Source organism: Centroberyx affinis, unplaced genomic scaffold (assembly GCF_046629955.1).
Source record: "Centroberyx affinis isolate AG114_WGS23_722 - 3 ecotype Tasmania unplaced genomic scaffold, CSIRO-AGI_Caff_v1 ptg002952l_1, whole genome shotgun sequence".
NCBI lineage: Eukaryota > Metazoa > Chordata > Actinopteri > Beryciformes > Berycidae > Centroberyx > Centroberyx affinis.
The window spans coordinates 65954-78514 of record NW_027281067.1 but is presented as its reverse complement, the minus strand read 5'-3'; the positions used below and the strand labels follow the sequence as shown (position 1 = coordinate 78514).

Below are 12561 nucleotides of genomic sequence, written 5' to 3'. Positions count from 1 at the left end.
CATGTCAGAACCAACTGGGACTTCCACATTGACTACATCTGTCTATGGTTTCCGATCCAGAGTTCCAGGGCCATGAAGGAAGGAGGGAAGGAAAGAAAGAACATTGGAGAGAGAAAGCGAAAGACCGAACATTCTTGAACTCCATCCTGTGACCGAAGCTGTGTCTGTGAGAGGGAGTTAGGGAGTGTTCTAGAACTTAGAGGGCAATTCCAGAACACAGAGGAGGGTTCTAGACATGTCAGTCATTCATTGAGAGCAGCTCCAGAACACTGGTGAGGGTTCTCAGAGTTTGGGGGTCATTCCAGAACCCAGAGGAGGGTTCTAGAACATCAGGGGTAGTTTCACAACACAGAGGAGGGTTCTACAACATCTGGGGAAGTTCTAGAACACTAAGGTGGGTTCTAGAATGTCCCCAAACTTTCTACAACTGTCCTCTGTGGCTGAAATTGCCAGTATGAGGAAGTTTAGGTGTGTTCGAGAAAATCCGGGGCAGTTCCAGAACACAGAGGAGAGTTCTAGAAGGTTGGGCGCAACTCCGGAACACCGAGGATGATTCTAGAACTTGGTGCTGTGGCTGAAGCTGTCGGACATGATGATGTTCTTGTAGAAGTTGTCGGAGCGCGTGGAACAGTAACCTTTGACCTTGTCGATCATCTGGCTGACGGGCAGGATGGAGGACGAGGAGGAAGAGGAGTTGGGCTCCGCCTCCGAGGAGGAAGAGGACGAGGAGACACACTTAGGGCTGGTCTGGTTGGAATAACATTTACCTGCATCCAGGGAGCAGAGAAACAGAGGGAGACACGAGGATTAGCCCTTAATATTGGATTAATAAACTAAGAATGATTCATTAGATGATCAGTAATTAAATATATTATAATTTAGCCTGTTCTTGATGCTGCAAAGATGCAATCACACAAAATAAAACATTTGAACGCTTGTTATTGAACACTTTAGTAATCATATTATTACAAGTTTAATAGTTTTATTACAAAAACAATATTACAAGTTTAATTAAGATGGTATGTTTTAAGAGCCATTCCACATAAGAGGATAATTCATAATAATTTCACATTAAGGAAACATTACAAGGTTTAAATTACAGTTACATAAACATTACATAGTTTAATTTATGAACTTATAACACAAGAATATAGGAATGTGACTGAAAACAAAATGGCCAAAGCACATACACAAAATGTATTATTCTACATTTGTGTGAGTGTAGGAGAGTAGAGGTGTGCAGTAATATCTGGCGCCAATCGTTTATACAGAAACAATGTCTGCATAGGTAACTCAGCAACAATGTATTGCCTTCATGGTTGCTTTTAGACAAAAAAAAAAAAAAAAGCGTATCTCCAAAAAATATGTTTTTCAGGAAATAATGAAAAAAAGGCCTATTAAAGTTGCACCAGATTTTAATGTTTTCAATGGTTGTGAAACTCTCAAAACACACACATGATCACATACCCTTTTATTTAAAAAAAGAAAAACAAAAACACCAAAATTGTCGTTTTGAGGTTTTGTGATATGCTTTCAGTCTCCAGCTGAGTGTTGACTTTTCTGTGTTGAGAAGTTGGTAAGATTTGTTTGGTGCTATAATCCCTGTTTGGAATATGAGAATCTGTGACGCACAAGCACAATGATGGACGGATAGGGTGGTCCAAGCAGAACTAATCTGGATTAAAAGTCCGATCTAGACATTAGCATTGGGTGACCATTCATTCTTGAGAACTGATCAGGGCTCCATGTAATTGAGGTCAAGTAGAGCTGAATTCATTCTCAGTGTAGTTTTTCACATCTACTTCATGAACAGGTTTTAAGGTACAAATGAGAAATAATGACTTTGCCTATCTGATGCTTCTGACCAAAGCAAATTACACTGAAGTATCAAGTTTTATTTGTAAGAAAGGGCGCACACACGAGTATTCTGCACTGTGCTCACCATGAAGTAGGCCCTAGGTAGGCTTGTCATAATGGAAGTGAGCATGGTAGCAGGAAGGTGGGGAATATAAAACATGTAGGCAATGCCAAATCGTCTCTTCATTGTACATTTGTACAATGTTTCTGAGCCTAGATCAAAACAAAGCCTTAGCAGTTGCTTTTACTGGTCGTCACAGATAACACACTGCACAAAAAATATTAACAAGTAAATTAGTCTCATATTCAGCGTTCAGATCTTATTTTTCATTAAACCAAGTGAAACATTCTGCCAATGAGGTGAGATAACTCCATTTGTTCTCAATGCAGTCTCACTTCTTTCAGGAATTTTCTAGAACTGAGTGTCAGTATCTTGAAACCAGTCAGACTAAGGCAGTTCACTGCACTGCTATCAAGAAAATGACACTTCTATAAAAATCTTGAAACAAGTTGCTTTGCATTGGAGACAAGTGAAATTATCAAACCCCATTGGCAGACTTGTTCACTTATTTTAAGACAATTATGATTTTAGGACTCAATAATAGACTAAATGATGTGTTAAGATGATGAAAGTAAAGTTTGTCAAGTAAAGTTTGGGTGCATGAGGTTTTGTTGTCACACAAGATGAATTTCTGTCTTTGTACATCAACGCATATGTTACATAAAGCTGTAGTCTGACTAGTGTTTTGGATGGTTAGCTGGTTCATGTTTGGACAGTTTTCACTAAGAGAATGCACCTCTGCCTCAGGTTGCTTGAAAACAATTCTTTTCCACTAGCTATAAACTGTGGAAATTTTGACGCCAAAGGCAGCGCTGCGTCTGAGTTGGGCGCCACCGCTCTCAATGACAAAACGATTTTGCTGATGATGATCTTTACTGGCCTCAAATGTCTGGATATCTAGTTGTTGTCTGATGTGAGTTCTGTTTTGCCAAGTGGGGTCATTGGTTTGGCATCCTTCCTGCCAGGGCCTTGCAATTCCAACGGGTGTCAAAGCCAGGATAACACCGCCAGGCCAAGCCAAGCCGGGTCATGTCAGGACTTCATACCAGCAGTCTCATTTATATTGGATTTCATTTTGTACTTGATCCTAAGATCAATTTTCAAACTGTGTGCATACCTGATTTAGAAAGACAACTAGGAACATTGGTATGTTTGGATATTATTATGCTGCGGTGCATTTGGACCTTGAAAGCTCTCAGTTTTGACCGATTAAAGTCCAGAGAAGAGGATGGGAAGCGTGTGGAAAGAGGGGTGGTACACATAACAATTACCATGCAATGTCTGACACACAAAGCTTCATGGTCAACTTAATTTTTCAGTAGAGTTATCCAATAAAAATAACAGTCAAGATCTAGCCCTGATCTGTTTTGAAACAGATCCTCTAAATCCAGTGAAAAACTGTACTTGACTGGCCTTGCCTGGCGAGTATCCTGTGTCCCATCTGGCACTCCTGGCAGGCAAGTGGTGAAGATATACACTATAACATCATAAACCAATCATATATATATACCATTTAGACACTTTATACAAAGCCGCTTACAGTCCTGTGAGTGCTTTGCATAGGTAGCACCAGTGGAAATTAGCACCCCTCTTTAACCACTGACCTACGCAGGGAATCAAACCCCTAAGATTGGCAATGTTAGTGCCTTGCTCTACCCATTGAGCTATATTGGGAATGGAACAATTAATCCAGGTAGTGTTACTGCCTTGCTCTAGACCCACTGAGCTCAATTGGGAATGGAACCAGAAAGCCTGGCAGTCAGTGCCTTGCTCTACCCATTGGGTTGCACAGGATCACACAGTGTTCCAGTTAGCGTTTAGAAATCCCAAATTGAAACTTCAATATCATAGTTATTTCTCATAATTATGTGACCTTTGAATTGTAAGGTTCCATCTGACATTTTGGCCACGATAGAAAAGAAAGGGACTTCAGCCATATAATTATAGAAAGTAGTTCTTTTTAAACAGGTTTTTGCTTTGAAGTTATATATTTTTAAATGTTTAGTTAAGTGGATAAAAACTAGAAATCTTAGAGTTAATATTAGCTTGGCTTTGTGGGATGTGAAAACTTTAGCGCTCAACACCTCAAAACTCCTCTAAGTGCAGATGGAACCTTATAATTCCAAACTCTGGATTCGACTGAGATGGAAACTTAAAGCGTTAATTAGACAAGTAAATATAACAGCGGGGCTCCACCTCAAAGCAAACACTCTGAGCATGCAGAAGTGATTCAATCACTGTTCATCCCAGATGGTTCTTTTTAAAGGAGAGGGGGCCCTGATAGTTTTTTCTTTATCGAGACAGACAGTAGGAAAGTCCCGAGTTCACCAATTTTTTTTCATACTGTTCGAACATCTGTGATGGTGTCCAACACTAAATGAACTAAGAATCAGATCCTAAAACAATATCCCCTCTGAGAAGGCGGATATGGGATTCAGCAATGACAGCTCCTGACTTTTCTCTCTTTCTTTCTCATTATTCTCACATTATTACATATGAGAGAGTGGATGTTGAATGTTAACGATACTTAAAGCTGCACTATGCAACTTTGCATTTTAGTGGCTGTGAGAAATAATTGTTGGATTTTTTGTTTTTGTTTGTTTGTTTGATTTGAAAGTTTGAAGGACTTCATTACCCAGAAATCTTCAAATCGGTGTCTAGTGAGGGTGAAGGTGGCAAAGAGGTTCAACTATCGAAAGGCTAGCCAACACTTAATTTGGGCAAACAGGGTGAATATACAGCATCTCAATTAGTAAGGATAGGACGCTCTTGTTTGTTGAAGCCCCATTCCTGTTTTAGACTGATATGGCTGGTGTATCTTGCCTAGTCCAGCTTCAATGTACTTCCAAGGGTATAACAGTAAAAAAATACACAGATTGTTGTTAGTTGTTAGATTAATTGTTTGTACTTACATTGTGTTGTTCCCCTCTTCTAAGTAAATGACGCACATTATGTATTGGGTAAATATTCATTTACTTGAGTATTATTATGTATTTAGGATACCTTTCCATAAATTTAATACCATGGAATAAAACCACTGAAAGTAGTAAAATACTACCACATGTTATCATATGAGTTAAGTGTACAATAGGTAGAATATCAGGGTTCCTACTCCTAACAATACAGTCAACCTTATGCTAAACAGACAATAATGGTAACTAGTGTTAGATTGATATATATCGATTTTACCAATATTGGCCTTTCAATAAAAATTGGATATTGGCCAGTAAATTTGCCCACCCATATGATTTAGGTGAGGATATACAGTATGTGAGGATATATTACTCAATAACTTCATGTGGGCAAGTCTATAAAACCTGTAATAAAACCTGCCTCCTCCTGCCATAAGGAGCTGCTAACCAACATAAGAATTTCATTAGTCTGGGTTTCAATGGAGAGTTTTAGTGTCCCATGGCCTAAATGCTTTCTTGAGGCATTTCTACCAGCAAAGAATGAAATTCAAATTCTTGTATATTTTGGTAGTTTTTTGGCATGACAATGACCAGATTTAAATATAAAGAACATCAGCACAAAATGTCTGACATCAGCAGGTTCAATCCAAACTAGTCCATACCTGGGGATGCACACGCCACAACTCCGCGCAGACTTGCCAAAAATGCGCATAAACAGCGTACATTTGGGAAAATGGAAAAATCAGCTTCATCAGTCCCTGCCTATGTCAATGCTCAATGCCTATGTGCAGTTTCAGATTGATTGGCCAACCCATCGAGGAGCAAAATGGATGCAGACAGACAGACAGACAGAAGGACAGAGTTTTCCTCATTTTATACTAGGAAATATCTGATCTGGTATTGGAATTCAAAAACCCTAATGGAAACCCTAATGGTAACCCTACACCATTCTTTATCTCTGTCAACAAGAATAATGACTATTATATGGTTTCTGTTAACGCACTGTCCCTAAAATACACTCAGCAGGATGTTCTGGCTTTCAGTGAAACACAAATGGATTTCATAAGTAATGACAGAATTGATGTGGCAGTGCAAAATGTAAGTGGGGATTTCAACAGAGAAGTTGTTGAAAAGGACGAAGGACAGAAGAGATTGAAAAATAATTACCACACGATAGATTTTGACTGCCTCTCCTCCAGATTCAGTCCCCTAGTGATGCCTCTTGGTATGCAGCTTGTGTCACATTCAATTAATCATCGAAAAGACAAATTTTACAACTGTAGAAAGCTCCATGTGTAATACTTAAAAAACCAACTATGCACGTTTTCATTCCAAAATGATATATACAGTAAAATGCTCTCCTGATGCTCATTGCTCAGTATTCCAAAAAATGTGCATTAAAATGTTGTAAGGGTTCAAAATAGTTGATAATTTCAATAATATTCCACATTTTGTAATCCAACTCTTCATTAAAGGGCTTTTTGAGTACATAAGGACAGATGTAAGTACATGAGTGTAAGAAGTAGGATCAGAATATTTTGACATTAAATATATCGTCCATGACAAACATTTTTCTGCTCCAAGAGTGGTGTTTATTTTAATTACTAACCCTAATGAATGGATGATATTGTAGTTCTACTTTACTTTATGCATGAAACAACAGAATAACAAAGGCAAAAACAAAGGGTTCATTGGTGGCTCATTTAAGACCCAAAGGAAACCAATAAGCAGCTTACAATTCCAAACTAGAAAAAATATCTCCTAAGGACATTTGAGAAAAGTTCATCCATTCATGAAGAGGTTCTTCATGGACCCTTCTAGCTTGCACTTTGGATCCTTTGTGCCTGCAATCTGATAAACCCCTTAAGGTTTCTCGAAGCTCTTTTACTTTCAAGTGTATTTTTGTCTGAGGCTATGATTCCATGGCAATTTTGTCTACTTGTTACCTGTCAAACTAAATTCAAGTAATGTCATTACAATCAAGCTTTTGCTTCAAGGTGGTGCGATCTGGACCAAGTCTAGCAGCCTTGAGAGTTCTGCACATTGGAATTTTCTTGTGGAAACTGAGCCAAAGCAACCGTATGAAACTGTTAAACGGCTTGGGCCAAGTCAAGCAGATCTTTATGTTTGCTGGCACTCCTGTACGATCACAGCTTTGAGTAACGTCGTAAAACAAGCAATAACTTGATGTGCCGCGGAATCATGCTGTTCCGCTTGGTGTGCCTCGCCAACAACAAAAGCTCATAATTACTGTTCTTTGTCATCCTTGCCGTCTGCGCCAAATTAAACAAATCAGGGATCATGTTGTCATGTTGTCATGCACAACATATTGCCATGAGTCCAAAAATGGCTTCCAACTGGTGTCCCTGCGCAACATGAAGATGTACATGAGACACAGTTGCTTGTTGGCGTGCACTACGATCACGATTTTCCTGATTCCCAGGTCCCAGATCACACTTTACTCTGTACACTGTGACGGCACTGATTTTACCTCTGCTTCCCTGAAGTAATTAGCAACTGGCTCTGTCCAATAAATTGGACTCTTGAAACACCCAATGAGGTCAAATTTGGGTGTTTGTTTTCGTTTCCACATCCTCCCTAAAATACACATACATTATATTCTCTTTCACCAGAGTACCGGGTGCAATATCTACAGTTCTGCACTTAAGACGTGGAAAGTGATTGCCACCAGGGAGGGGAGGGGGGACGGGGTGTTGAACCTGTGTCCCGGTACAGTCTCTCTCGAAGCACCGGACCATGACTACATGTTGGGGGAGGTAAGGATCCTCTGACCTCAAACATCTGGAAACTATAGAAAGACAGAGAGAACCTGGCGCAGAAACTCAGACAGACTCTCTTTACAGCGGTGACCTACCTCAGAGACACCAAACGAGAGGAGAGAGAACACTCGACATATTTGGGATATACAGTGCAGATGCTGACCGATGTTTAACATGTTGAGCGTTACCTTTGGAAGCCATCCTGTTATCTTTGCCATAAGCTACGACTGGAATTTTCTGTGGAATATTACATATCCTGACAATTTCCTGTAAAGACGTCAGACTCCGTGGGCAATGTTACCCTTCAGAGTTTCCCAACAAGTGCCACTATCCAGTAATACTGCATACCTGTTTTATTCCAGTGTATTAACCTATGGAAAATATCATAAATATACCATGATACTGTTTAAGTATTTGAAATCTCTTGTACTTAAGGGTGGAACAGCACAATGGAAGCACAAAGTGTACAGATGGAAGAGTATGTACACTGCAAAAACTGACAGACTGACAGAAGTTATTTTATCTTGTATCCAGACTTCTGAAGCTTATTTTAGGATTTTAGATAATTTTACCAGTTTCAACAAATTTGACTTTATTTTTTAGGATAATGAAATAAGTTTGATAAGTATTGAAACAAGATAAAATCACTGGACAGCCTGTTATTTTTTGCAGTGTATTTACACTGTGCAGTTGTAAGTACAATATGTATTAGGGAGATTTCAAGTACTTACACAATATTATTGTGTAAGTACACTTTTTAATAGATTGATATGCAGGTTAATACCATGGAAAAGTGTTACCCACTGGTCAAAAGTGGTGAAACCCCAAGTTAAAGACTTCCTTCAGTGACTCATTATAACCTAGGATGTTTTTTTTCTAGTATTGTCTGGCTCCACTCCACATTTATCCAATCTTCTAAAGAGCTTTCTCTGCTGACATCATGCATCTGAGCGATCATCTCGAACAAGAAACAGGCTTTTTTGCCTGTTCAATTCAGGTTCAAATTCATATTTTTAGAATAGGTCAGAACCTCCAAATGATGGTTGGTTAGCTGCTTAAACAGCCGGTAAAATAGACAAACACACCAAAGAGGTCAAATATTCAAATGCATCAACATTTGGCTGGTTGCAGTTTCTCACCCTGATTTAAGATCTCCCACCAAGGTCATATTTGTTTATTGAGAAGAACTTGGCATTGTGGCTTGAATCAATAATCCCTGGGTAAACATAAATGCCTTGATGATGACGGTTTCATCCTGGACGGCACCGTTCTCATTAGGAAATAAAAACATTAGCTAGCCTTGCACCTGCTAAGGATGACTGCATAGATTCCAGGCCAGAAAATTGATTCCACAGATGTGTGTTTTTCTGCATGGTGTGTGTGTGTGTGTGTGTGTGTGTGTGTACCAGCAGGGTGGCCTAGCAATGAGTGACGCCATACCATAAAGTAACAGGTTCCATCCCTGCAATAGCCAAAGTGTGTCCATTAATGGCCATGTGTTCTGACAAAGGCTGAAGTAGAAGTAGAAGAAGTAGAAACAGATTTGCACTTTCTATTAGAATGTCCAAAATACGAAAATATACAAAAAATATACTTCCCAAAATTTGAAAGTGCATTTCTTAATTCCTATTCCCTCCCAAACTCACTCCAACTCCCAGTAGTTCTTGGGAAGGAGGAGAAAACTATGATGCTGCCAGATGTGTTTCACTGTGTTATAATATAATTATCTCAGGAATGATAATTAGTGAAGTTGTCTAGGATGCATTGCATATGAATATTGTCCATAGCATTGCATAGAATCATATTTATCATATGAACAATTTTTAAAATAGAGTTTTTATAATTAGGAATTCCTATATTTTCAAATATTGCCTATAATTCCTACATTCATCTTTTATCCTGTATTTTATCCTGTACCATTGCAACATGTTCTGGCAACACTCATCACTACTTGATTCCTGCCAAAAAAGCTTTTTCTGAATCTGGATCTGAATGTGGTACAAAATTGGATCCTGAGGCATTCGACCGACATGTGACTTGTGTTTGAGCGCTCAAATTTAAATTTGTCAGCATCGCCATGACAATAAGTAAATCCCATGTCATTCACCGGAGACAATTGCCATAATTTTCATACCCATGACAGCTTGGCTGAGCCAGCGTCGGCATGGAGGACAACGAGACAAAACAATGGGAAGAATAAAAGACAAATAGCCGACTTGATTGGTATTTGGGGAGACACTTCTCTTGGTTATAAATATACACAAATATATACAAGAGGAGAGGAGAGACAAGGAGAGGAGACAAGGAGAGGAGGACAGGAGAGGAGAGGGGAGGGGAGAGGAGAGGAGAGGAGACAAGGAGAGGAGGAGAGGAAAGGAGAGGAGAGGAGGAGACAAGGAGAAGAGAGGAGGAGAGAAGAGGAGGAGAGGACAGGAGGAGAGGAGGAGAGGAAAGGAGAGGAGAAGAGGAGACAAGGAGAAGAGAGGGGGAGAGAAGAGGAGGAGAGGAGACAAGGAGAAGAGAGGAGTGGAGGAGAGGAGAGAGGAGAGGAGACATGGAGAGGAGAGGAGGAGAGAGGAGAGGAGGAGAGGAGAGGAGACAAGGTGGTTATAAATTCTAGTTTGTATATATTTGTGTATATTTATACCCAATATTTAGATCAATTAAATCCAGTTTGTTCAACACAATGCAAAACCTGTGTATCAACTGGAGTTAGAAACAATATCATGCTTAGATTGTGCAATTACATATGCTGTGGAAAGTGACAGGGGTGTGTCCATTCATACGGGTCTAGGACACACACACACACACACACACACATTGCATGACATTACATTGAGATGGTGCAGTGCAAGCCTTCAACTCTTGTGTGGTCTGGAGTGAAGCACACACAAACCAAACATCTAGATGTGCGGCAACATTCAGTGACGCTGACAAGCAGCTTCCCCAAAGCCTCCGAGGAGGAAAAGGAATCTGTTGACCGTCTCGCTGACGAGCCACAAACTGCCTGTTTTTGCTCGAGCAGTTAAGTGGAGCGCTGACTGTTTGATTGTGAGGCTGGAGCTGCATGAGGCTGCCAGAGAGACGGAGCAACAAGCTGCTTCCATCACTTTGAGGGAGCTTTGGGGAAAACCTCTGCACACCCAGCGAGAAAGACAAAGGACCGCTCCTCCCCGGCTCCCTCATCACCGTCACCTGGGTGATGCGGTCGCTCAGTGGAAATACACTTTTAGCTTTTATTTTTCACCCGTGTTAGCAAGATATCTCAAAGCGTTCTGGATGGATTTGGCTGGAACCTAACGCTCAGCTGATTAGATTTTGGTGATGATCCGGTTCTGGGATTTACGCCAGTAGGCGATTATCTGTTTTTTAGTCATAACTATTACGCTGCGTTCATGTACCGGTGTTAAACTCCGATATCCGGGACTTCCAAGTCGGCTGCTTGACAGCGTTCAGGCTCTACACTGCAAAAAAAAATGACAAGTTGTCCAGAGATTTTAACTAGTTTCCAGACCTATCAAGCCTATTTCATGATATTTTATTATTATTAAATTATCTCACTGCACTGGCAGATAATCTGCTGGTTTCAATAAATGGTAACACTTTACAATAAGGGTACATTAATTAAGGGTTAATTAATGCTTAATAAGCATTAACTAACCCTTAGTTAACAGTTAACTAATGTGTCTGGTAATCATTTACTAATGGTGTTCATGTTAACTAAGGTATTAATTTATACATTATTTAAAAGTCATCTTTATAAACTATTAAATAATGTATAAATTAATACCTTAGTTAACATGAACACCATTAGTAAATTATTACCAGACACATTAGTTAACTGTTAATTAAGGGTTAGTTAATGCTTATTAAGCATTAACTAACCCTTTATTAACTTAAACCCTTAATTAACAAACTTAATTATTGTACCCTTATTGTAAAGTGTTACCCAATAAATTTCACCAATATGACTTCTTTCAATCAACTGAAACAAGAAACTTTCTCCAAGACTATTTCACTTTTACCAAGTAAATGTCCTGAAACAAGTTACATGATCCAGAAAAAAAAACAAAAAAGTAAAATTTGTTGAAACCGGTAAAATGATCTGCAGGTGCAGTAAGATGATTTCACTAAAGAAATCCTAAAATAAACTTGATAAGTCTGAACACAAGATGAAATAACTTTACAATTCCGTCGTTTTTTGCAGTGTATTTTCTTGGAAAATCAAACCCGGAAGACAAATGACAGACAAACAACCCGTTACGGAGGCTGCAGCTTTGCGAGGCGGAGAATTGTTCAGCGTCTGCGTTCCAGTTTAGTAATTACATCACTTCTCGCACATCTGTAACCGAATTTAATAAAAGCAAGATCAAGGTTTGCATTCCAAAAATACCGCCTGGTGCTGGAAACGAGCAAAAGAAAAACCACTTAAAAGAAACTTTATCTTTTCCACGATGTGTGTCAGGAAGTAGAGTTACCGTGTAAGTTATCAATATGTCACTGACCAATTATTGTGCTTGGCAATTAATGTGATTTTTGTTTATTTTTTTCTCATCTGGAAACCTTTAAGGGTTCTTGCAGAAAATTGGACTGAGATAGAACCTTTTTTCTCTAACCAAACATGGTTAGACATTAAATCATTCCTGCATGATTTTTTTTTTTAATAGTTATAGATGAGATGGGGGAAAAATGAATGATATGAATGGATGTAAAATCTTGACTTTGTTCTTAATTTTATACTGAAATAATGTATGAAATATATGTACAAATGTATAAAAAAAAATTAAAAAAAAGACTGCAGTCTTTTTGGAAACAAGCTTTGATGTGTCAGTCATGATTGACAGATCAAAGCTTGTTTCCAAAAAGCCTCTGGGCACAGAAATAAAAATAAAGAAAAAACAAAATATTATAAAACACTAAAACCCTAAGAAACAATGCCAAGAGAGAGCTT

The 12561-nt window shown here is 39.0% G+C and overlaps 1 protein-coding gene across 1 annotated transcript in view; it reads right to left on the bottom strand.

Annotated features, from left to right (window-relative positions):
• Positions 1-232: 232 nt before the first annotated feature.
• adgrg6 (adhesion G protein-coupled receptor G6) overlaps positions 233-12561 on the bottom strand; it is a gene marked incomplete at its 5' end in the record, with an annotated part of 77947 nt that continues 65618 nt past the window's right edge. Inside the window, one exon of the mRNA XM_071536852.1 lies at positions 233-767. Coding sequence (XP_071392953.1) covers positions 556-767 — 212 coding nt within the window. The remainder of the gene's footprint in view (positions 768-12561) is intronic.